General features: G+C 44.3%; 1 protein-coding gene and 1 long non-coding RNA gene across 3 annotated transcripts in view; one reads left to right on the plus strand and one right to left on the minus strand.

The window, feature by feature from the left end:
• LOC130179345 (filamin-B) overlaps positions 1 to 25,970 on the plus strand; it is a 61,281-nt gene that overhangs the window by 29,881 nt on the left and 5,430 nt on the right. Inside the window, exons 11-44 of one of the 2 annotated variants that reach the window (XM_056392257.1) lie at positions 1 to 71; positions 1,161 to 1,297; positions 1,381 to 1,574; positions 1,696 to 1,809; positions 2,229 to 2,372; positions 7,392 to 7,515; positions 9,350 to 9,510; positions 9,651 to 9,741; positions 9,867 to 10,021; positions 10,863 to 10,980; positions 11,233 to 11,312; positions 11,420 to 11,605; positions 12,204 to 12,518; positions 13,289 to 13,406; positions 14,024 to 14,224; positions 14,545 to 14,718; positions 14,826 to 14,988; positions 15,438 to 15,598; positions 17,093 to 17,384; positions 17,658 to 17,811; positions 17,936 to 18,125; positions 18,252 to 18,499; positions 19,037 to 19,117; positions 19,798 to 19,903; positions 20,433 to 20,573; positions 21,504 to 21,632; positions 21,935 to 22,108; positions 22,268 to 22,426; positions 22,529 to 22,732; positions 23,158 to 23,310; positions 23,455 to 23,577; positions 24,871 to 25,137; positions 25,373 to 25,510; positions 25,593 to 25,708. The exon at positions 1 to 71 is cut by the window's left edge and continues 56 nt beyond it. In XM_056392257.1, coding sequence (XP_056248232.1) covers positions 1 to 71; positions 1,161 to 1,297; positions 1,381 to 1,574; positions 1,696 to 1,809; positions 2,229 to 2,372; positions 7,392 to 7,515; positions 9,350 to 9,510; positions 9,651 to 9,741; positions 9,867 to 10,021; positions 10,863 to 10,980; positions 11,233 to 11,312; positions 11,420 to 11,605; positions 12,204 to 12,518; positions 13,289 to 13,406; positions 14,024 to 14,224; positions 14,545 to 14,718; positions 14,826 to 14,988; positions 15,438 to 15,598; positions 17,093 to 17,384; positions 17,658 to 17,811; positions 17,936 to 18,125; positions 18,252 to 18,499; positions 19,037 to 19,117; positions 19,798 to 19,903; positions 20,433 to 20,573; positions 21,504 to 21,632; positions 21,935 to 22,108; positions 22,268 to 22,426; positions 22,529 to 22,732; positions 23,158 to 23,310; positions 23,455 to 23,577; positions 24,871 to 25,137; positions 25,373 to 25,510; positions 25,593 to 25,708 — 5,382 coding nt within the window. The remainder of the gene's footprint in view (positions 72 to 1,160; positions 1,298 to 1,380; positions 1,575 to 1,695; positions 1,810 to 2,228; positions 2,373 to 7,391; positions 7,516 to 9,349; positions 9,511 to 9,650; positions 9,742 to 9,866; positions 10,022 to 10,862; positions 10,981 to 11,232; positions 11,313 to 11,419; positions 11,606 to 12,203; positions 12,519 to 13,288; positions 13,407 to 14,023; positions 14,225 to 14,544; positions 14,719 to 14,825; positions 14,989 to 15,437; positions 15,599 to 17,092; positions 17,385 to 17,657; positions 17,812 to 17,935; positions 18,126 to 18,251; positions 18,500 to 19,036; positions 19,118 to 19,797; positions 19,904 to 20,432; positions 20,574 to 21,503; positions 21,633 to 21,934; positions 22,109 to 22,267; positions 22,427 to 22,528; positions 22,733 to 23,157; positions 23,311 to 23,454; positions 23,578 to 24,870; positions 25,138 to 25,372; positions 25,511 to 25,592; positions 25,709 to 25,970) is intronic. The other variant, XM_056392266.1, reaches the window with a different exon arrangement.
• On the minus strand, positions 21,493 to 24,992 carry LOC130179419 (uncharacterized). Its single transcript, XR_008829293.1, has 3 exons — positions 24,858 to 24,992; positions 24,105 to 24,410; positions 21,493 to 21,626 (listed from the first exon to the last, which is right to left on the minus strand). It is a non-coding gene; the product is annotated as an uncharacterized LOC130179419 (long non-coding RNA).

A 25,970-nucleotide genomic window follows, 5' to 3' on the forward strand; every position in this document is an offset into this window, starting at 1 on the left:
GAGTATTACCCGAGCGGTCCCGGCAAATACACCGTCTCCATCACCTGGGGGGGTCAGCACATCCCGAAGAGGTGAGCTGTAAACTCTGTGTGTGTGTGTGTGTTTGAAGGCATTACCTCAGCACATGACCTCATCTGATCTGAATGGTTGGGTCCGCAGGGGGATGAGGAGTTGTAGTCTGGGCCTCCTCCGCGTCACTTCTTTGTGGAGCAGATTGTTGTGGGTTGTCGTGCAGATATTAGTAACAGTGTTTGTGCAGGGAGTTCCCTCGACGAGAAGAGAAGCCGACTAAAGGATTTGTTTTGGCGGCGAGACAAACTCGTCCGGTGAGGTAATTTTTTTTATATAAGCGAGTAGCCCTACTACGAGGAACAAACCATGGGTCAGAATTCGTGCATGAAAAGGAAATACCTGAATATACATAACTCGATGAAACAATTGCGCCTGTAGGTGGTTCGGTCATAATCCGGACCAGAATCATGTCCAGGCAACATGGCGGGTCACACAGGGTCTGAAAGTTCCCACAGTGGAGAAGCAGGCTTCAAACCTTTGGGGGGTTTGGAGAAGCTCAGCTGACCAGGCTAATGTAACACGCAGGAAACACTTTTCTCTTTGTGTTTTAACATTATATTTCTTTAACCCGTGGTTAATGTTGGAATTAGATCGTGGTTAGTGTTGTAGTATTGAGTTGTAAAGACTGAGATTAAGGTGAAGAGACTGAAGAGTGAAGAACGAGTGTCCTCACAAACATAGAAGTACAAACGTGTGTGTATAACGAAGACAGTAAATCCCCAATGACAGTTTAACTTGCTGTGAAGCTAGTTTCCATCTGAGCACGCATGAAGAATCTCTCACACACACACACACACACACACACACACACACTTAACAGCCAGTAAATGCGGAAGATTGGATTACAGTTCTGTGAAGCACTGATGTTCTTTTTTGTGTGTGTGTGTGTTGACAGCCTCATGGGTGAGCTCATGCTGTGTGGTGTTGCTTACCTCTCCCACACACACACACACACACACACACACACACACACACAAACACACACACAAACACACACACACAGACATGTTATAACGTTGCTTCAGCAGCAGTGGACTGTGTGATCTTAATCATTCTGACACTTCTCTCTCTCTGTTTGTGTTTTTCAGTCCGTTCGAGGTGGCGGTGGGCCCGGAGGCGGGGCCTCAGCAGATCAGGGCCTGGGGTCCCGGCCTGGAGGGAGGCATTGTGGGTAAACCTGCCGCCTTTGTAGTGGAGTCCATCGGCACTGATGTCGGAGTGCTGGGTGAGTTTTTCTTTCATCAGACTTTGAAATGCCATCAGACACCTACTTTACATCCAATCTCATCTGACCTGCTGTGTCTTCAGGTTTCGCCATCGAAGGACCTTCCCAGGCTAAAATCGAGTGCGAGGACCAGAACGACGGGTCATGTGATGTGCGTTACTGGCCGACAGAAGCCGGCGAATACGCCATCCACGTGACCTGTGACGAGGAGGACATCGAACACAGCCCCTTCATGGCCTTCATCGTCCCTGACAACAACGCCAGCGACTCAGAAAAGGTGAGTGACTCGCCCTCCGAACCCGGGCTCAGACACATGATGGACGAGGCTTGTGTTCAGATATGACAATCAAGATGTTTAGGTTTGGAGTTGGAAATGATTCCTGGTTTTCTGGTTGTAGGTCCAGGCTTTCGGGCCGGGGCTTGAGAAGAGCGGCTGCCTGGTCAACCAGCCTGCTGAGTTCACTGTCGACGCTAAGAATGCTGGGAAAGGACCTCTGAAGATCATGGCCCAGGTGAGATGTAACAAAGGTTACTGTAGGTGATGCTCACGTTCATACCTTGAATAGCATCTTGTGTGTCTGCAGCTTTGTGCGTCACACAGGGATGATGTGTAATTAAACACAAAGTAAGACAGTTCTCATTATTGATTGATCTGCTGGGTTTTTTTTTTCTTTTACTAATTGATAAACCAATTAATCTGGCGTTATTATATTTTTCATTTTGTTCGACTAGCGTTCCAAAACTCTGAAAGACTTTTTGAACTGGAGGAACTTTTTTAGCAGCCCAGCAAATGTGTATTCACATTTATCCAAAATTTGTGCCCATAAATGTGTAAAAAGTTACAGGAGTTGATCACCTTCTTGTCTGTCTGTCTGTCTGTCTGTCTGTCTGTCTGTCTGTCTGTCTGTCTGTCTGTCTGTCTGTCTGTCAGGACGCAGAGGGACTTCCCGTGGAGGTGAAGGTGAGGAGTAAAGGTGAGGGCCTGTACTCCTGCTCCTACACGCCCACCTCCCCCCTCAAACACACCGTGGCCGTTGCCTGGGGAGGAGTCAGCGTCCCCAACAGCCCCTTCAGGGTAAGCAGCCAATCACAGCACCGTGTTACAACAGGAAGTGATATGCCGCTCAAATTCGGGAACCTGGTTGAGGCAGAAAGTGCTAAAGTTGTTCAAACAGAAGCTTCAGTTAAAACCAAAAGCATCAAAGTTGTCCGGTCCGAGCCGACTGTGTCAGAGGAGCGTTTTAAGACGGTGCCGTCAAAATGTTCTGATGCCAGCACTAAAACTAAGAAGCCTCTGATCATCATCACTACATATACTGAGGAGAGGTACAGCGTCTAGCTGCACAGACAGAATCACACAATTTAAAAAAGAAAAACAAAACGGTATGTCAGGTCTGTGCTGGTGAGAAAACACCAGAGAGAATTAAAATCATGAGGGAAAAATGATTTTAATGATGATTTAATCAATGATTTCGGATTAACACCAGAATTTAACCAAGGCGTCTAAATGTTTATTCACGAGAAAAAAACACTCGGATCATTTGAAATGCAGCTGCGCCGGTCTTTGATTAAAGAATTAAAACAACATGACATTCCTCCACCAACCAGCTGAGTCTCCTTCATGGACACGGTAAAGTGTCGAGTCTGTAACCGCGTCCCGACTCCAGCTCCTGGACTTTACACACAGACCAATTAGCCTCTATCAGATACTACCTTGCTTTTTAATCACATGTTTGATTTCTCCGGTGTGACATCACAGAGGGAGTGTCATGTGATGTGATGCCATTAGTTTCTGTTTGTTGATACTAACATCATTAACATCATTAAAATATTTGTCACTGTATGATCAAAAATACGATTGCAACTTATGTTTAACTAAACCTTTTGTATATATTTAAGTTTAGCTGTTTATATGTAGTAGTTCACATGTTATTAACAACACTGACTGTAACCTCTGTGTGTGCACTGTAACAACCTCTGGTTTGTGTTTTGCAACTTCACTTAGATCCTCACTAATCATATTTTAACTAAAGTTGTTTTATGTAAACTGAAGATGATTTAATCACCGTGTGCACTAACTTTCCTGTACTGTAACCACTGTCCATGCACTGTAATTCACTTTGCTTTTTGTATTATTTAACACTCTTTTTTGTTTGTTGAGCTACAATAGAACTTCACTAATCTGAACCTTTCTGATCCAAACTACAATCTGTGAGGCGCTTTCGTCATTTAAGTAGATTGAATCTTAACAACTGGCAGTGATATAGGTTTTAGGTCTTTATTATATACTTTTTAATACTTTTTTTGGGGGGTCCTGAACCAAGTTGTTGATACCAGCCAGTGCTGAGTCTGATCTGATAATTATAATTCCTTGAATATTGGTGAAACATGTATCTCACACACTGAAATAACAGCTGCAGCCGATTAAAACCACCACACCTTATTTCATGAGCTACTTGATCCAAACACTGGAGGTCCTGGTTCAGAAAAATTAAGTTTACCAGCTTAAGTTGTTGATCTGATGGGAATGAATGGGGAAAATGTGATTCGTCATGTGACGTGATAATAATGATGTAATGGCTGTAAAAGAATTTGGACAATAATTTTACTCTTTTGTGCCAAGTTTTGCTGCGTCAGTCTTCCTTCCTTCCTTCCTTCCCTCAGAGCTCAACGGACAATCAACACTCAGTTTTACACCAGTTTGACAACAGATAAACCGGCACATTCAGAAACACACAAATGACAAATTTGTTAATTGCTGGATCAATAAATGTCAGATCAGCAAGTAGTTAGTGTTAGAATTTTAATTTCCCCCGACAAACCCTCTGACTCTGACTCCACCTAACGCAGTCATCAGTGCTTGTTGGTGGGAAGTCAGTTAGGGATCATGTCCTCGTTTCTGCTCTGGTAACTCCTCCTCGTTGATCGGGCAACTCCAGAGTTGTTGTGAAACACAGAGTGCAAACATTTGGCTCTCGTCATCATTTACAAGAAGTTATTGAACTCCAAATTCAGCTGGAAAATTTTTCAGATGTTATGTTTAACCTTGCAAGTTGGGAAATGCGAGAGGTTCGGATGAGTGATGCTCTGCTGGCATCACAACAACACTTGATTTATAGTTTTTGTGAAGTAATTTTTGCTCCTGTTACATGAAAACCTTTTCACTTTGTTTGTATTTCATGTTACAATATCCATTGCACCTCTGAGCTCATTATATCCTCATTTACAATCATCTGATCACGGGAAAAACTGTCAATGAAACGATAGAAACAAACTGAATAGAGTGAAAAGGTTTTCATTCTGCAGACGCATCATGCACTAACCACTCTTAACTGCACTGTAACCCCCTTCAGTGTTGTGTTTGAATCACAGTCTGGGAGATTTATGTGCTCTGTAGTTATTGCTGTTATGTTTATGACTTTGTTTATCAGCGGTCTTCCCCTGGTTGTTGTTTTAAGACGTTTATAGTTTCACCCACGGAGAAAATAAGTGTCATGAGAAACTGCCACTGGGCCTCAGATATGTTTAGAGACATGTCTGTGTGCTGTTGAGGAATTTACAACGATGCCAACAGGCTTCAGGAGTTGACAAAGACATTCCTTTCTTTGTGTCATAAGACGACACAAGTACGAAGTCCAAAGGCTGTGTGATAGAAAAACTCTGGATTGAAATTTGCGCATGTAGTCATAGGAAAATAACATGAAATTTACCGTCTGAGTCTTTACGTCGGTACACTCCTTCATAATATTTATAAGTCTAAGCAACATAACAAAATATGTTTCCCCTGGCTCTTATGGCTGAAGACGAGCTTTGTACAGGTCCATAAATCATTTCATCTGGTCCAGGGAAGTTTGTACTTGTCTGAAAAGTATTATTTCAGGTTTAGAGCTGATGTCACTGTGATGATTCAGCAGGCTTGTTGTGAGCTGCAGCAGCCTGCAGGCTGCCTGGCACCAACTCCACCTAACTCCAGCTTTAATGTTGAAACAGAGGATGGATAGAAACTAAACGGTCACACCCAGCTCTCAGCGCTGTTATGACCTACACCTCCGGCAGTGATGCCTTTTTGTTAGAACTGGAAGGTAAAGACGCCAGTGTGGATGAGAGGCTCAACCTGACTCCACCCTGACTGTCACTAATGCAGGATTTGAGTTGTTGTTTGATTGTTTTAAAAACTGAAAACTTACCTTTGTTGACGGGGCTTGATTCAGAGCACATGCAGTTTGACAAGAAATAAAGAAGTAAAGTTAACAGCTATCAGAGCCGGCTGTTCTTGGTCATCAAACGGCCTCATTCACACCAGCATGTATTACAGTAAACTTCAGCGCAAACTCAGTTGATTCCAGTTACAGGATGGACTCACTGAAGTTAAATACTTTACGACATGAGTTTATTTGTGTCGTTAATCGGCTCTAGAACATAAACTGTCCCTGAAAAGAGATGGTCTGCATCAGTTGTGACGCAGTGGATGGTACGAATCCTGGATTGTTAACAGAGCAATAGCTGGCCCAGCTAGCTTAGGGATGCTATTATGGCTAGTTAGCACTATGTTACTTGTTAGTAAGCTGCACAAGTAGTGACACTACATTGTCCATGGAGGTTTGACTCTGCTGTGTTGGCTCCGAGCGTTTATGTGATTATTGAGTATTGGTCGGAGTTAGGCTCACAGGTTTTTTATCTTTAAGATAGCTGACAAAGAAATTGCTGAGAAAGCTTTTGGATCTGTGTAATTTGTTAAAATCACAGGGTAACTTCAAAGCAAAAGCTTTTAGAGGAAATCATTTTTAATCCTGAAGTTATTTTCCGATCCCAATTTAGTTCATGATATTTTGTGCCTGCAGTTTTTTAATGCTGGAGTTTTTTGGCTAACAACCCTTAATCTGTTTGTAACTAGCATGTTGATTGAAACTCACTTTAATCATCAGTTGTACTAAAATCCATTCAATTATCTTCACTTATATCAAGTTAAATGGAAGTTAGATTGATTCAAAATAAATTCTGACATTTCATTTAAATGTTTTACTGTGTTGTTGATTCATTTTCTTTGGCTTGATGACTTGATTAACCTTACTGTTTTTTATTTACATTTCAGTTTTTTTTTATCAATTATTTGATTAAGAATTGAAATAATACTGAAATAAGTTCCAAGAAATTAAAATGCAGAAGTAGATACAATTTAAAAAATGTATGTATTTTTATTACATTAAAAAAGTCTGATTTGGTAACAGTTCATCTGTAGCTGCTGTTTATGGTTGTTGAATGCAAAAATACCTTCAGTTACATTATTCTTTAAAAATGTATATATATTAGCATTTCTGGTTTATGATTTTTGTCCATTTTGAACTGACCACCATTGTTAACTTATTTTAGGAGTAGAATTTTGTCAGAGTAGACTGTAGAAGTGATCTGCCTCCACATATTCATACACACACAAATAAAGTAGCTTATTGTCTTAGATTAGTAGAAACTAAAACGAAGTCTGTTCACTTAAGCATCATCTTGGTATCACTGGTTTCTCAGTTCTGATGTACACATCATTTTGATTTAACATTTAGGAACAATGGTGAATTGTAAAATGTTATATAACCTGAGCACCACAGGCCTGATACCACTTTCAGGGGCTCCTAAAGACACAGTATCTACAATTGCTCAAAGTGTTTTTGGAGCTCCTGTCCAAATCCAGCCACCTCCTGAATAAATTAAAAACAAAAAAATCACTTTCCATGACAGCTGAGATGCAGGTTATGGTGTATTGATTGACAAGCTGTGTTTTCTGACAGCTTTACTGTTTCTACTTTCACCATTTTAGCTGAACTACAACGACTTGTCACTTCTATAATAATAAGGTTTAATGAAATTAAGCCATATGACACACAAAAGCACAAAATTAAAAATGTGTTGAAATCTGCTGGTGTATGTAATGTAGGCTGAAAAAAAGTGGCTCCAGGACGGAGCCCTGTGGTACTCCACAGTGATAAAAAGACCAAAAACTTAAGAACTGTTTTGTTGTTTTAAACATTGGGGGATCTGAATGGAGAAAAATCCTCAAATAACCTTTTAAAATTAAAATGTCATTTCCTGTCGGTGCTTTTAGGTGAATGTGGGTAAAGGCAGCCACCCCAACATGGTGAAGGTGTTTGGTCCTGGAGTGGAGAGAACCGGACTGAAGGCCAACGAGCCCACACATTTCACCGTGGACTGTTCAGGAGCTGGAGATGGTAACACACTCTCACACACACACACACACACACACACACACACACACACACACACACACCACACACACACACACACACACACACACACCACACAGGGTAACAATTAAGCCAGGAAATCCCCACAGACTGTTTTATTTGGTGTGACAGCAGTTTCCATCTGTGTCAGAACAACACACAAAAAGAATCACACACTAAAGTCTACACTCTACAGACTGCTATGAATGCACAAACACTCACCTTTATATTGTCTGGGAATGATTACAACACACATACACTCTCTCTCACACACACACACACACACATACACTCACACACTCCTCTCCCTGGTATGTCCTGGCAATGATCTCAAGACAGAAACATCCTGGCAGGAAATTCATCACTCTGACCTTCCTGAGCCGAGCAACACACACAAAGACTCACATTTTATCATCTACCTGAGTAAACCATGTAAAAAGAACAATACACTCCCTGTTCACTTTATTAGGAATAGCATTAGTAATACTGAGTGGGGCCTTGCTTTGCCATCAAAACTGCCTTAATTCATTGCGACGTGGTTCACTGAATTCACGGTCATGCACATGGTCAACAGCAATACTCATACTCAGGCTGATGTTAGTATGTTAACACACTAAACTAAGATGGTGAACATTGTAAACGTTACACCTGCTTAACATCAGGACAGTTAGAATTACTGGACTTTTTCTGGACAGAAGCGAAGAACTGCCGTTGCATTGAACTTTACAGACTAAAACCGTAATCAGCTGATAGTGTAATGAAGCGATTGTACATATTGTATAATTTACCAACATGAAAAGATGATTAAGTGTTGCTGTAACTTGCTTATTCTTACTTCTCTATGGTGACACAGAGGAAAGAGGAAAAAGGAAAAACATCTCTGTGATTGCTGCTTCAAAGTTTTATGTGCTATACTCAACAGAGAAACCCTGGTGTTGGTGCCACGGCTGCTGCATGTTTCTGTCAGTACCAATAACATACTGAGGTTTGATTTGCAGCTGTAGTGGCAGAATCTATAAAAATAAACGTCCATTGAAACTTCTCAAATTACCGCTGTAGAAAAACCCACATCTCCACTTCACATCAGATTCTGAACAGAATGAGTCGCTCTGTCCCTGGGCACAGACATGTAGAAGGACCCCTCCCCCGTTTCTACGAAGGAGGAAGACGACCCCATTGTATAAGTTTTGTGGCTCCCTTAGTCATTTTATGCCACGTTGAGATCACTCTGTATCTTTGAGGTTTTTATTCTGTGTCTCTTTCTGGTCGTCTTGTTGTTTTACGTCACTTTGCGGTTGTTTTACACCCAAGGCCCCTGAACCCCTCGGGAACCTTGGGCCAGTTTACCTTGAGGTATTTCCAGTTTGACTTAACGATAAGATGGAGACTTGTAAAAGGTAAAAGAGAGAGATGATTGATCTGACCTGGTTCCGTTGTCTGACACGGTTTCTGGTCTCATTCCTCTCATACTCTGGTTTCCTCTGGTGTGATTGATGGCTCGGTCATGCTGCAGGGAATGCAGATCGTGCTGAATGGTGAGTTCATTGTTTACACTGGGGTTCATGTCAGTGCAGCATCCCAGGGGCAGAGTGTCGCTGACATGAATAAAATAAATGAATGCACAGCAGGAAACAAAAACAATCTAGCTCCCCCTTGTGTCTTTACACAGAAACCAACATGGGTTCAGTTTCTCACAGAGCGTGCTGTCACAGTAGAAAGTGAAAACATAAATATTGTATGTCCTCTAATCTGTCCGAGATGAGGCTGTAGATCTGCTTTGCCAACTTTCTTTTGTGTGTGTGTGTGTGTGTGTATTCAGGTGATGTCAGCGTGGGCATCAAATGTGACGCCAACATGGTCGGTGACAAAGAGGCTGATGTGGATTTCGACATCATCCCCAACGCCAACGACACATTCACCGTCAAATACATCCCTCCTGCCGCAGGAAAACTCACCGTTAAAGTCTTGTTCACTGACAAAGTACAGTCACACAACACACACACATACACACACACACACACACTAATGCACAGCAGAAAGGTTTGCATGTTTTCTGATGTTGATGGGAGAAATAAACGATTGCAGTCCTGGTGAATTTCAGTGTGTATGTTTTCACACAGGAAGTTCCACAGAGTCCCTTCACCGTCAAAGTGGATCCTTCCCACGATGCGTCCAAGGTTAAAGCAGAGGGTCCTGGACTGGCTCGCACTGGTGAGACACATATTTACACACACACACACACACACACACACACACACACACACACACACACACACACACACTTGTTCTTATCTGACTGTTGCGCTTTAAATCTCTCTCTCCTCCTACCTGTCCAGGTGTAGAGAGCGGTAAGCCGACTCACTTCACAGTGTTGACTAAAGGAGCTGGTAAAGCACCGCTGGATGTTTCCTTCTCCTCCGACGTCAAAGACTTCGACATCATCGACAACTATGACTACTCTCACACTGTCAAATACTCACCTGTGCAACAGGTACGTCAAACATGCACCTGTACAGGGGCGGCCCGGTGCTTCACCTGGTAGAGCGAATAGCACGAAAGCTTAGTCCTAACCACAGCAGCACTTTGAATCTGACCCGCGGCCCTTTGCTGCATGTCATCTCCGCTCTCTCCCTGACTCTCCGGTCTCCAGCTCTCAGATCAAAGGCAAAAAATAACTTTGTTACAATTTGTACAACTTATGTTGTACAACAGGTGTGTCAAATTCACACCTTTACAACAGGTACTTTAAATAGATACCTGTACAACAGGTACTTCAAATATGCACCTGTACAACAGGTACTTCAAATAGATAACTGTACAACAGGAACCCCAAATACGCACCTGTACAACAGGTACTTTAAATAGGTCTGTCAATTCCTTACCTGTACAACAGGTGTATCAAATACACACTTGTACAATGGTTATGCCAAGTATGCACCTGCTAAACAAACATGTCAAATAAGCACCTGTGTAACTGATTGAACAGGTACATTGTATACTCACCTGTACATCAAATAAATAGCAGTCCATGAAGTTGAACAACAGATTTGTCACACATGCATCTGTTCAGTAGGTATGTTGAATACACACCTACACAGCAGGAGGTACATCACCTGCACACCTGTGCAGCAGACCTGACAGGTGATATGAAAATGAAGACTTCTGAGTAAGTTTTCAAATTCCCCACAGCTGTGATGAGGAATCAGCAAAAACTCAAAAAGAAAAAAACACTTGAAAGTTGTGTTGCTCGACGTGTTCGCAGACTCACCTGCACAGTGAGTGTCCATCTCAAACGGCGTCATCGTTGACCGACGTGTTGAATGTGTCTGCAGGGGGAGATGACGATCTTGGTGAAGTTTGGAGGAGATCCCATCGCTAAGAGCCCGTTCATGGTCGGGGTTGCTGCCCCGCTCGACCTCAGCAAGGTCACCGTGGACAACCTGGATGGAAGTAAGAAATCCTCTCTGTCTTTCTCTGTTCTCAGCTAACCTCTGTAACTGTAAAGTGGCTTGATAGAAAATATTTGAAATGTTAAAAAATATTGAAATTTCTATTAAATAAATTTCCAGCTTGGACCAGACGAAGAAAAATTAAATTCTCTTCATCATTTACAAAATAAGTATTTAGTTCTTATGGAGACTCCCAGGACTTTGGAAAGTCTCATTTGCACATTATTGTTAAATTGATAAATGTTCATTTCAGGAGTGGAGGTTGATCAGGAGCAGCAGTTTATGGTCGACACCAAGGGTGCAGGAGGTCAAGGTCACCTGGAGGTGGCGGTGGTGAGTGTCAGAGATGCTTTTTTAATTTCCCATGTTTTTGTCACGCATCATTCAAAGTTGACAATATTTTTTAATATAGAAATTCACCAGTTCTTGTGTGTTTGTAGCTGAGTCCCAGTCAGCGCGCAGTGCCCTGCAAAGTGGAGCCTCAGCCCAGTAAAGCCGACGTCAGTCTGGTCCGTTACACCCCCACGGAGGAGGGGGTGTACGCTGTCAACGTGTCCTACGACGGACACCCTATCCCTGGGAGCCCCTTCCCTGTGGAGGCCCAGCTGCCTCCAGACCCAAGCAAGGTAACATCAGCATCTGATCCTTAAGGTGGTGGATATAGAAAAAATATTTTGTTAATGTTGCTCCCGTATTCTTCTCCTTACAGCTTTATTTCATTGGCTGACAAAATGTAGTATTGGAAAAGGAAAACAAAAGATTTATTGACTTTTTAATTTATGTATTAGTGATTCATGAAGACCAGCATGAAAATAGACAGAAAACACACTAAAATAATAAATTACAATTTTAACAGTCCACTGCCAGTAAAATGTTTATCATGTATCTGTATGTGCAGTGTGTCCAGTTTCTTGTTTTGTTCCTTGTCTGGTGGCTTCCCTTCACATCTGAAGGAGAGACAGACACAGATTAATATCTGCAGTATTTCCACAACAGCGTATCATAGTTTTAGTTTTACTTGTTTGTGTTGTGAGTCCAGGATGTCTTATAGATAGGGATGGGAAAAAAGGGCCAATAAAACCAGATGAAGTAAAGCAATTAAATTACAGCTGGACATTAAATAAATGCAAATAACATCAACAAAAAATGAAATTAACAAAAGAAAATGCAATATAAGTGGCTGCTTGGTCCCTTTACCATTCCCTCCCACCCTCTCCTCTCCAGGTGAAGGCGTTTGGTCCGGGTCTGAAGGGAGGTTTGGTGGGGAACCCGGCAGAGTTCACCATCGACACCAAGGGCGCCGGCACCGGAGGTCTGGGGCTGACGGTGGAGGGGCCGACCGAGGCCAAGATCGAGTGTTCTGACAACGGCGACGGTACCTGCTCCGTGTCTTACCTGCCCACCGAGCCTGGAGACTACCTGGTTAACATCCTGTTTGAGGAGGTGCACATCCCGGGCTCACCGTTCAGGGCCGACATCCAGATGCCCTTTGACCCGTCTAAGGTGGTGGCGTCAGGGTCGGGGCTGAAGAGAGCCAAGGTGAGGGTCGGGAGAGGAAGACAGTTTTGGATGAATTTAAAAATTATGGTGATTTGTTCCCAACTGCAACAACAAAGCTTCTGAATTTGATACAGCTCAGATTTGAGACTCCAAATCTTTCACAGACATTCAGGTGATCAAAATGTTTTTTTTCCATCCAGATGTTTTTTTGCTCATTCACAGTTTCTGCATAAAAAAAAAAAAAAAACTGAATGGAAATTTCAAGGAAAAGTTGAGATATTGCTGAAAGACTGAAGGTGGAAAAGTTGGTGTTTTGATAAAAGCAAGATGCAACAAAGTGCAATGGAAACTGACTTATATATCATGATATATCATGACGTACATGAAGCACGAGCTTCCTCTTCTTCCTTCTTCAAATTAATATATGAAACAAACATAAACACAATAATTCCATCATGTTTTTCCATCAGTTGAGGTTTGACTGCAGCTCTTTTAATTACATCATCTCATCGCGTCATCTTCCTCTGCAGTGGTTTTTCATGGCGCCGGACTGGAGAGTTAGTGCCATCAACTATACGCACATTGATTCACATTTTTCATCACTTTTCTTTAAATTCGGCTAAAATTAACCCGTTGACGGAAAACTGACTTCTGAAAGAAAAGGGTGAAATGGAAATTGTCTGACGGTCTTTCCACTTTCTCAGCTCAGTCGAGTTCCAAACATGATCTATTCTCAGACATTTTGCCAAGACTAATGAAGAAATGTCTGTTTTATACGAAGTGTGATGCAGCTTGTTGTGTCTGTGCAGGTTGGAGAGACCAGCGTGGTGAATGTGGACTGTTCTCGGGCCGGACCGGGCCAACTCAGCCTGGAGGCCGCACTGGACTCCCCCCCCTCCAGCCCTACTGGCTCTGCACCAGGCTCAGGTAACACAACACTGTCTTCATCCGCCACCAGGGACCAGTACATGAACTGTCAGCTGTGAACGAGCAGCACTGGTGTTTCTACGTGTTGTAGCTCATTAAGAACAAATCTCATAGATATTCAGAAGTCATCTTTCAGTCTCTAGATATATTCTCTTCCTTCCAGGAAACCAATCATTTCAGTTCATTTCTGTGAAAATCAAGATGCAGACTCTTGAAACTTGCAGACAACATCATTAAAGGAATACTTCAACATTTGGGAAATGAGCTTATTCCTCTTCTGGCAGCGATGTAGAGTAGATTGATACCACCTGCATGTTTGTCTATTAAATATAAAGCTGGAGTCAGTAAGACTGGAAACATCAGCACCTCTAAAGATCTCTAATTAACACACTGTATCATGTTCATTTAATTGGTGCAGAAACCAAAGTGTAGAAATGACAAAATTTAATTTAATGTGCCACACTATTTCTTGAGCAGGCACAGTAACTTCCTGGTGTTTCCGTGTTGTGAAGAGTTTCCTGTTTGAAACACACAAAGCAAACAGCTGACATTTGTTTACATTCACACGGTCTTCAGTTCTGTGTTTTAAAGAAAAATGTAAAAACTTGTTGTTCCAGGTGTGAAAGCTAAGACGGAGGTGGTCGACAACAAAGACGGGACCTACACGGTGACCTATGTCCCTCTGACCGCTGGCATGTACACCCTGCTGCTCAAGTACGGAGGAAAGGCCGTCCCCGGTTTCCCCGCCAAGGTGATGGCGGATCCTGCCGTCGACACCTCGAAGGTCAAAGTGTTCGGACCTGGAGTGGAGGGACAAGGTGCGGTATGGTCCATCGGAGTCAGTGTGCAGCTCTGACTTATTTCATGCTCTCGAATGAACAAAACTGAACATTTAACAATATTATTAACGCTTTAATCTTTGAGATACAACACATTGTTTCACAGGCTGAACCTTTCAAGCTCTCTGTTTTAATGTGTGTTCTCTAAGCTGAGACCTTCATCGTATCACCGCAGCATCAGAGCCGCTGTCTGAGGACAGTAGTACTATCCATGACTAGTGAACTGATCCTCATGTGCAGTCAGTGGAGTTCTCCCTTTAAACACACCTCCCTCCCTCCCTCCCTCCACTCTTCTTCAGATGTTTTCAGAGAAGCCACCACGGAGTTCACGGTGGACGCCCGTCCTCTGACCCGGCGAGGAGGAGACCACGTGAAGGCGGAGGTCAGGAACCCGTCCGGAGCGCTGACAGACTGTCAGGTTACCGACAAGGCTGACGGGACGTACGGCGTCGAGTACACTCCTTTTGAGAACGGTAACTACTACGGTATCAACTCGGCACTGTGCGGTGGTGTTTGTGGGTGTGTGTGTGTGTGTGTGTGGTGTCTCAGCAGCTGCTGTCTGTCCTGGTGTGTATTTCAGGCGTCCACAGCGTTCAGGTTCTGTATGACGACACACCGGTTCCTAAGAGCCCGTTCAAGGTTTCTGTGTCAGAGGGATGTGACCCCAGCAGGGTGGTGGCTACCGGCCCCGGGCTCCAACAAGCCCTGACCGACAAGCCCAACAACTTCAACATCATCACCAGGTGAAGGCGGCGGGCGGTTACGAGCAGGGAGGAGACTGTTTTGAGAGTTTGATAGTATTTTGTCAAATTTGAATCCAGCCCCAAATCCACTCATCAGATCTTTTAATTTAACAGTTTTTTAACAGTTGAATTAAAGACCTCTGAGTTTTAAAATATAAATATTTTTATAATTTATATTGTCACCATATGTTTTGTCACTGCTCTGTGATATTCATTCATCTCATTTGGCCCTCACGGGGGCGAGGCGGCTGTGAGGCCAAAGAAAAACAATATTAATTCTGATGTTTGATGAAGGATTTATTTTGCCGCGGAGCCAAAATGAAGTCGTCTGTTGTGACTCATCGCTTGTTTAGAAACAGACCTTCTGCACTGCAGTGTCTCTGTTCATGCAGCGTTTCGCTGGAATGATAAACAGTCAGCTGATTTTGGGTGCACTGATCCTTTAACAGAGGGGCAGGTATCGGCGGCCTCGGCATCACTGTGGAGGGTCCGTCAGAGTCAAAGATGTCCTGTAAAGACAACAAAGATGGCAGCTGCAGCGTGGAGTACGTTCCTCTCACCCCCGGCCTCTATGACGTCAACATCACCTACGGAGGAGAGCACATCCCCGGTGAGATGAGATTTTTATTATTGTTATTTTATCATCACATTATGTGTCAGGATTTATTTTTCCTGTCGGTTCAACCTTGTGATTAACGGTGAAATATCTCTGATGTTTTTCTGTATTAAACCAACAATGAGTTAGTTCGGCTCTCAGCACTTTTTAACTACTTTAACGCCTCGAGTCAGTTTGTTCCCACTGAAGATGAAAATCTGGATTCATTACTCAAACAGGAAGAAGTAGTTCCTCTGTCGGGGACTATTTTCAGCCCTGAAATGTGGTGCTGTAGTGAGTATTTCCAGCACCAGGACAGTGTGTGGGATTGATTTAATAATGTGTGTGTGGTCATGGTAATAAAGGAGCATGTCAACAGTGTGTCTCATTCATGTGTTTTTAATAGTTTTTGGACACAGTGGAGCTCTGAGATATATCACTTCATTGCTGGTTTTAGTCTTTTAATGGGATTTGTTGTTATAAGAACAATAAAGGATATAACCTTTAAATGTAGACAGAGATTGGTACAAACATGGATGACACCCCGAAGATAAATTCAATCTGAGAAAGCTCATGGTGGGATATAATTATAAATATCTAATTATTGATTTCTCATCTAAATATTGAAAAGCAGAGTAAAGAAACTGATCTATTTATCTTTCTCTCACATGTCTCTTTATTTCCTGTAAGCACTTTAATATTGAATCCTTTTTGCAACACTTTTTTGGCTTTGCTCTTGTTTCCGCCTATAAACAACCAGTGAAGTTGAAGGATGCGGTAAATGTTTTGCAGTTAATGTTAAAAAGATGTTGCTGGTGTTATTGGCTGATAAAAGACGTGCCAAGTGTTTCAGTTTAATGCTGTTTAAGATGTGGTTGAAGTTACTGGCTGAAGTTAAAAAGCTGCAGCTCGCTTTAATTGACTTGAGTTCAGGAAAAGCTCAGCGTGCTTCCTCGGTCGACACCTTTCATAGACAGCTGTGGGTTTGTGGTTCCGCTCTGTGACGGCTTCAGTCCGACCCACAGAGAGCTTCAGGATGGAGACGCGTTTTCACCAGGATAAACTTAGTGGAGATAAACTGAGGAGCCTGTAGTGAGGCTGCTTTAAGAAGCTACTGAAACATTTACATGACACAAATTATTCTTTTCAAATGTAACACAACAGCAACTGGTTAATTCCTTTAAAAAATAAAATAAAATACAAAATACACAGTGAAAAATATCAAAGATACAGTTGATATTAGCAGCATCGCCTCCATGACCAGCTCCTGTACTGAGAAATGTTTATTCACTGACACGCCAGGAGGGGCTCCCCCTTGTGTTGGTTGTTGGTCAACGCAGCCGTGACGTTAAAACAAAAACATCACATTTCTATTTGTTACGAATATTTAACGGGACTGATAAATATCTCACGAGTCATATTCGTAGTAAACATTTAAGGTAGATCTGTTTCTTTCTTCCTTTCCTTTCTGTGACTTAAACCAACATTTCCTTTTCCTCTTCTTTCCAGGAAGTCCATTCAAGGTTCCAGTGAAGGACGTGGTGGACTCCACTAAGGTCAAGGTGTCTGGTCCCGGTGTGGGGTCAGGGGTCAGGTCCAATATCCCACAGTCCTTCACTGTTGATTGCAGGAAGGCGGGCGTGGCCCCTCTGGCCGTGGCCGTCACAGGTCCTAAAGGCATCGCCGAGCCTGTGGAGGTGACAGACAACGGGGACGGGACCCACACCGTGTCCTACACCCCGTCTGTGGAGGGGCCGTACTCTGTGGCCGTGAAGTACGCAGAGGAGGACGTCCTCCGCAGGTACACAGCAGTACTGATGAGGGTCATTTAACAGGAAGCTGAGTCAGGAGCCAGTTGATGAGTTTAAAGATAAAATCAGATCTGAGAAATGTACTGAATATGGGAATATTAATATTAATAGAAAAATATGTTGCTGCTTTATAAGAATTTGAACATGTGATACAGAAGCTCAGAGTCAACAGACGTAAAAATAAAAATTCACATACAAAATATCACCACATAAGCATTTGGGAGGTTAGTTTCTGTAGTAACACGTGTCTGTTGTCTCTTCAGTCCCTTCAAGTTTCGGGTTCTGCCCACTCATGATGCCAGCAAGGTGCGAGCCAGCGGCCCCGGGCTGACCAGCGGCGTCCCTGCCAGCTTCCCTGTCGAGTTCAACATCGACGCCAAGGACGCCGGCCAGGGCCAACTGAGCGTGCTCATCACCGTCAGTGACACACACACACACACACACACACACACACACACACACACACACACATAAATATAGACCTGGAGGAAAGAAGACACATGAGGCAAAACTTTTTTCCTCTTCCCTCCTCTCTCCTCAGGACCAGGATGGTAAACCTAAACAGCCCAGTATCCATGACAACGGTGACGGTACATACCAGGTGTCTTACGTCCCAGACCGTGCAGGCCGGTACACCATCGTCATAAAGTATGGCGGTGACGACATCCCAGCTTCACCCTACAGAGTCCGTGCCACAGCAACCGGAGACGCCAGCAAGTGCACCGTCACCGGTACGTGACCACTGATGACACGTCTCACTGAAAACAGAAATTCATAATAATAATAATAAAATGATGAATGTTTATAAAAATCTAAAACGTTGTGGAGCAAAAAGCCTAATGAAATGTTCTTGTCAGGTCCCGGTGTGGGTCCCACGGTGGCCATAGGCGAGGAGCTGGGCCTGGTGGTGAACGCTAAGGGTGCTGGGAAGGGGAAGGTGAGCTGTGTGATCATTCAGCCGGACGGCAGCGAGGTGGAGGCCGAGGTGCTGGAGAACGAGGACGGCACCTTCGACATCTTCTACACCGCCCCGGCGCCCGGGAACTACGTCATCTACGTGCGCTTCGGAGGAGAGAACATCCCGCGCAGTCCCTTCAAAGTCATGGTGAGGGAGGGACGCAGAATGGTTCATTGTGATTTAAGGGATCCAAAATGTGTTTATGTAAGAAGAGGCGGTTTTCTGCTGCAGCTTTGAACGTAGCATCTCAGAGACATTCGCCTTCTTTAAAGTTTGATTGGGGATTAAAAATCGTTTCGGTATTTAAAGGACCATACCTGTGTTTCTCTGTAAGTCTCAACTCAAAAACAGATCTTGTATAAACAGTCCAGACAGATTTAGTTTATCATATTTTCTTTGTGATTCCTGGCAGCGGATCTTTTCCATACAGCATGAAAAATACTGGCTTTGCCTTTACAACAAGCGTCTTGTTCCAGCGTCCTGCAGAAGCTGCCACAGTTCCTCTGTGGGTTTAGTCTGTCTCAGTCTCTTCTGTCTCCTCACGTGATCCCACACTGACTCTGTGATGTTGAGATCAGGACTCTGTGGGGGCCACACCATCTGTTGCAGGACTCCCTGTCCCTCTTGTCTCTGAAGATAGGTCTTTATGATGTCAGATGTTAACCCTTCATGTTGTGTCTTCAGGCCACTGATGAGGTACCCATGATGCAAGAGCAGACGTCCCTACAGCAAAAGGCTGCCCCTGGAGCTGGCTTTCAGCCCTGGGTACCCCCAACACACACACACACACATACACACACACACACTCACACACACACACACACTCACACACACACTTTTAAACAAACACAAGTGGTCAAAACACACACACACTTGATAGCACACATACTGTATATACACAACATAGACACACACACACACACACACACACACACTGCTCCTCTCTGTTGCAGGTGAATGGCCGCTGGTTAAAACTTTACCTCTCTCTCTCTCTCTCTCCATTCTAAAGCGTACTCGCCCGACCGCTTTGCTTCCTCCATGTCATCGCTTCTCTTTTTGCCTCAGCCAATGGGATCGCAGCAAACTTCTAGCATCATTACATAAATAAATCCCAGGTGTTTGCGATGAAGAAGGTGTTGCTATGGTTACGGGTTTTTCTTCACCAGGGGTTTTATTGTGGTGGTCTCTCTCTCTCTCTCTCCCCTCGGTGCACTCTTCATCGCTGTGGCTGCATCACAGTCATCACCTCATCATTATCATCATCCTCCTCTTCCTCTTTCTTCCTGCTCTATCGCACTACACCTCCCAGGATGCCCCTGTGTGGGCGGGGCTTGGATGCAGCAGCAGCATGTTTCTAATGCAGGTCAATGAGAAGGACAGGAAGATGTTTTTTCGTGTCGAATGACACGTTAAAGTTTGTGTCTGTTTGTGTCTGTCTTCCCCAGGTGACATCAGACAACTACGAGCCAATCAGCAGCAGCGTCAATGGAAGCGGCTTCAGACCGTTCGACATGGTCATACCTTTCTCTTTCAAGAAGGGAGAGGTCACTGGTGAGTGATGGGCGGGTGATCGGAGTAGATTTTGTCTTTTACTCGGTGTGGTGGAAACTGGAGTTGACAGTTTGTAAAGCACCTTCCACCAACAAGGCAACAAGACGTGATTTACATAAGACGGAAAATGCATGAAGGCAGCGATAAAAACAGACACACACGCAGCTGTGTGCAAAGGTTTGGGCAAAATACCTCATTTATTGATTTCTGAGGTGAAAAGAAGTAAATATGTCTCCTGCAGTAAACAGACATTAAAATGAGCCTTTTTTCAAATGTTAATGCGCCGTTACTTTTTATATCAGTCACTCATCATCAGGTAAATAGAGCCGTCTTAAATAGAAGTGGCTCTACACTTTGTAACTGCTTGTAGTAAAGAGTCGTTCTATTGTTTTTTTATTCTGAGGCTGTCCTGCCCACACAGCGTGTTTAAGGTGTGTTAAACCAAGAGATTGTCAGTGATGTTCAGGGGACCTTTGTAGCTTAAAAAAGTTAAACAGAAATATGTTAATTCTCCCTCTCGCCGTCTCAGGTGAAGTGCTGATGCCTTCAGGTAAATCAGCTCAGCCGCTGATCACAGACAACCTGGATGGGACGGTCACAGTGCAGTACTCACCCACTGAAGCCGGCCTGCACGAGATGCACATCAAATACAACGGCACACACATCCCAGGTTAGCACACAACAAACACACACACATACACACACACACACACACACACACACACACACACACACACTCATCTCCTTCAGTCAGATCTCATGATTGGAGTTAGAAAGCTGAACTGGAGACACCTGGTGTGTAGAAGGAGAGCTGCACCCTGTGTCTCCCTCAGACGTCAATCTGCTGTCAGGATGTTTGGATGATGATGTCATAGTCAGGATGAAACCTGGAGAGGTGTGTGTGTGTGAGAGAGTAGGACCATGTAAACTATGTACATAAGGTGTGCAGTGTGCATGTTTGTGATTAAGAAGTGTGTGTGTGTGCATGTGTGTGTGGATCAGTGGTTCTTTTTCAGCCAGCAGGAGAAAACCACTAACCACCAGCCTGTAATGACATCACACCCTGAGAATCTGTGTGTGTGTGTGTGTGTGTGTGTGAGTGAGAGAGAGGTGGTGTTTAAATGTGTCTACAGGGTTTGGTTGATGTCACCGTCTCAGCTTTATTAATAGATCACATGGCCAAAAGTATGTGGACATATACATATCTTCATTCAACATGTGATTCTAAACCATGAACGTTACTCGAACAGTTTGAGTTTGGAAACTCGCTGCAGAGATTTGCCACAGAAGCATTAGAGGTCCAACACTGATGTATGGACATGAATGTTAACATTGTCGTGTCAATACAGGAAATAGCCAAACACAAACTAATGACCCAAAGTTGGAAGAACAATTATCTAAAATATCATTATGTGCTGTTGCATGAAGATTTCTCTTCAATGAAAAACACACAGACCAAAAGTACATAAGGTTTAGTATTTAGTAGTTTAGTATTGTGCACAGACTCCAACATGAGACACTGATTTTCATCATCTGCCAGGTTTTACTTTACCAGTAGTTTTTATCCTTGTTGTACTAATGAGTTGAGTGTGTGTTGCAGAGTCTCCCCTCCAGTTCTATGTGAACCACGCCAGCAGTCCCAACGTCACAGCCTACGGTCCTGGTCTGAGCTACGGCGTCGCCAACAAGATGGCCACCTTCATCGTCTACACAGAGGACGCCTCTGAAGGTAGGAGAGAGGGAGGAGGAGAGCTGGTAGTTATTCTGGTAACAACATCCTCGACTAGCAGCATCAGTCATGAATAAATGTTGTTGATAGAATTGTTGTCAGTTCTTTTTCTGCCAACTAATTTATTAATTAATCTGTAATGGACTAATACTTTCAGCACTAAGGACGAGAGCAGTGTTAGGATTTGAAGCAGCAGCAGTAGTGAGTTTGTTGTTATACTATTAGCTTACGTAGTTTTAGTAAATTGTTGTCAACATCCTGTATCAAATATATTCAGTCTGACCAATCATCTGTCCGTCCAGGTGGTCTGGACCTGGCCATCGAGGGTCCGTCCAAGGCAGAGATCAACTGTGTGGACAACAAGGACGGGACGTGCAGCGTCAGCTACCTGCCCACTCTGCCCGGAGACTACAACATCCTGGTCAAATACAACGACGAGCACATCGCCGGCAGCCCGTTCACCGCCAGGATCACCGGTCAGTCTGCACGCCAACGCGCACACAGCCACTGCTACATGATCAGACAGATTAGACCATCGTTTTAACACATAACGTACAATAGCTGCCTGTCCACAGCTGTGTCTTACCTGTGTGTGTGTGTGTGTGTGTGTGTGTGTGTGTGTGTGTGTGTTTCAGAGGACAACCAGCGGCGCTCTCATGTCAAACTGGGCTCAGCGGCAGATTTCTCTCTGGACATTAATGAGACGGACCTCAGCCTGCTGACCGCCAGCATCCGGGCGCCATCGGGCCGTGACGAGCCCTGCCTGCTGAAGAGGATGGCCAACAACCACATCGGTAACACACACACACACACACACACACACACAAATACACATTTTAAAAAGTAAATGAAAATCTGTATTTCATCTGGTATTAAATTCTCCCTCCTCCTCTCAGGCATCTCCTTCATCCCCCGGGAGGTGGGTGAACACCGGGTCAGTATCCTGAAGAACGGTCGGCATGTCGCCAACAGTCCCATCACCATCATGGTTGTCCAGTCCGAGATCGGCGATGCCAGCCGGGTCAAAGCGTACGGCGACGGCCTCGTCCAGGGAACCACCTTCAACAATGCCAGCTTCGTGGTCGACACTCGAGAGGCCGGTAGGTGCAGCTTCAATCGTCACTGATTTATTTCAACATTTAAGTTTCCCTTTTGCGATTGGTCCAGACTGAAAATATATGAACAATTATTGGATGGATTGCCATGAAATTTTATAGAGGTATTCATGTTCCACAGAGGATGAATCCCACTGATTTTGGTGATTCCCTGATTTGTCTTGTTGCGCCATGATGACGTTGACATTTGTGGTTAAGATTTCACATTCACGTCTATGTCTGGATTTATTGTAATAATTTTGTCGATCTCTTGACTGTCTCTCCAGCGCCATGATGAGGTCAAAATTTTGTTCAGTAGTTTGGTTTGTGACCAAATCTTCTTATTTTTGATCTAAACCAAAAGATCCTGTCAAATTCATCGAGTTAATTGCTGATAACGTCACTGAAGATTCTGAGTGCTGTGTCTCTAGGTTATGGCGGCCTGGCTTTGTCCATCGAAGGTCCCAGTAAGGTGGACATCCAGACAGAGGACATGGAGGACGGGACATGTGGAGTCACCTACTGTCCTACTGAACCAGGAAACTACATCGTCTCAATCCGCTTCGCTGAGGAACACATCCCAGGTATAAAACAACTATTTATGTCTTATGGCTAAGAAGTTAATGATTCAAACTCTCCTCAAGTCAAACTCGCACTTTGAAGATGGAAATAGTTGCATTTTGGACAAATAGTTTGAGGTGTGTGTGTGTTTTTTATTTCGTCAACAGGAAGTCCGTTCACAGTGCGGGTGACGGGTGAGGGTCGTATCCGGGAGAGCATCACTCGACGACAGAAGGCGGCATCTGTCGCCAGCGTGGGGAGTGTGTGTGACCTCAGCCTGAAGATACCAGGTACACATGCACACACACACACTCTTACATATCGCTGCTCTAAAGGTTCGTCTGATCGGCTGTCTGCAGTGTCAGTCAGAGGAATGTCAGTGCAGTGGCTTTTGTCTTAAATTTATCCAACACGTTACCTGTGAACGTCTCGAGCACTGCGTGTTTATATCAGTGAAGAAACTGGCAATCTGGAGACGATGTCCAGACGTTGTGTGTGAAAACGTCAGAGATGCCCCTTCTCCTTTTCTAAACCTGTTTCCTGTCTGAAGCTACAACATTTCTGTCTGTTTTTTCTCAGCACTGACTGTGGTCTGCATCAGCTTTGTCTTTTGTCCCTTCTTATCTTTCTTTTCCTGTCTTTCCTTCCCTTTTGTCTCACCCTTCCTCTTTCTCCTTGGCTTCCATTTTCTTTTTCCTTTTTCCTGTCCTTGTTTTTTTTTCTTTCCTTCTCCTGTGTCTTCTGTCCTTCTCTAATCACAACTCTCCTCCTCTCATTTTCCTCCTCTGTGTCTTTCTTCCCCTCTCTGTCCTCTCACCTCCTCTTGGTCATCCTCCTCTTCCTCCAGTGAGCTGGTTCCTCCTGGTCTTGTCTCGGCAGCTCCTCTCTCACACCTCCTCCCGCTCCTACTGTTCCCTCTGGTGGTCTGGAAGATCCGGCAGTCGCCGGGCTCGTCCCTCTGCTGTTGTCCCGGATCAGAGCCTCTCTCCTGGGCGTGTCCGCCTCATCTCTGGCCTCTCTGGTCTAGTGTTAGCGGGCAGAGCGAAGCCAGCGAGGGGTGTTTGGCTTTTTGATGCCCGCTGCTCGGTGGGCAGTGCAGGGGTGGAGGGTGCGTTATAGAGCCCTAGGAAAAAACATTTGCTGGGCTTGGCAGCACAAGGTTTGCAACACAACACGCTTTATTAAGTTGCAGCTGTTTGTGTTTGAGAGATTCTGTCCGTCTGTTTTCAGCTTTGCTTTGTTTTGGTTTTCAGGTTGAGTGATTCATCTGTTGAATAGACTAGTTGATTTCATTGAACTACGAGATGACAGGTCTAACCTTCCATTACCAGCTTCCAGTGTTGAAATGTAGCTGATAATATTTACTCAATATGAGGTACTCCTACTCCACTACATGTCCATGGGAACTAGTTTTTACTGCACTGCATTTATTAGACAACTAGTTACTAGTTTCTTTTTCCTTAGCATCGCATGCAGCACTTACATAAGCAGATTGAAATTTTGCACTGCAGAACAAATGAAATAATAGATTCATTTTAATTTTATAGAGTTCAGTAATTAAATACGGTACCTTCCGTTGACAGCGATCGACATGAAGGACGTCACTGCTGAGGTCACTTCCCCCTCTGGAGCCAGTCAGCCTGCTGAGCTGGTTGCCGCTGGAAACGACACCTACTGCGTGCGCTTCGTGCCCACAGAGATGGGCGTGCACAGCGTGAGTGTGAGGTACAGGGTCATGCACGTGCCAGGCAGCCCCTTCCAGTTCACTGTGGGGCCGCTGGGAGAGGGCGGGGCCACCAAGGTGAGAGCAGGAGGTCCGGGACTGGAGGGAGCACAGGCCGGAGAGCCAGGTACATTCACACCCACCCATACAGATATTGTCCTCACAGGGACTTTGCCTACATACACTCACCTAACTCTGCATTCAGAAGTAAAGGTTCACCTCATAAATCATAACTCGTGGTTTTACTACATGACGTTACATTAGCTGCTTCTAATAATGATAATAATAATAAAAAAAGAGAAGAAAGACTTCTGTGTTTTGTGGACTTGCAGTTTTCTCATATTCTCTCTGTCTCTCACCAGCTGAGTTCAGTATCTGGACGAGGGAGGCCGGGGCCGGCGGTCTGTCCATCGCTGTGGAGGGACCCAGCAGGGCGGAGATCTCATTCGATGACCGCAAAGACGGATCCTGTGGCGTCTCTTACATCGCTCAAGAGCCCGGTAGAGAAAACACACCAGCACTTCACACTGATTGTTGCTCATTAATGTCTCTCTCTCTGAGTTAAACTCTCTCTCTCTCCAGGTGATTATGAGGTTTCAGTGAAGTTTAACGACAAGCACATACCTGACAGCCCCTTCCTGGTTCCCGTCGTCGCTCCGGTGAACGACGCCCGCCGCCTCACTGTTACCGGCCTTCAGGTGAGGCATGAGGAGACACCTCCACACCCAGCCTGCCCTGCCTGGCTAAAGGGCTCTGGGGCACAGTTGCATAAAAATGGGATGTTATATAGAGCAGATGAAAAGGGTGTGAGCCTTCGACTGGTTTGGGTGTTTGTTCAAAGACAGATGAATGTTAAATTTAGTTCTTTATATTTATTATTAGTATAAATTTCAGGCGAGGAATCACTGTAACATCAACAAATTTCCAGGTGCTGCTTTTTAAAAATAACACTGGAATGAA

This window comes from Seriola aureovittata, chromosome 2, assembly GCF_021018895.1.
Source record: "Seriola aureovittata isolate HTS-2021-v1 ecotype China chromosome 2, ASM2101889v1, whole genome shotgun sequence".
NCBI classification, from domain to species: domain Eukaryota; kingdom Metazoa; phylum Chordata; class Actinopteri; order Carangiformes; family Carangidae; genus Seriola; species Seriola aureovittata.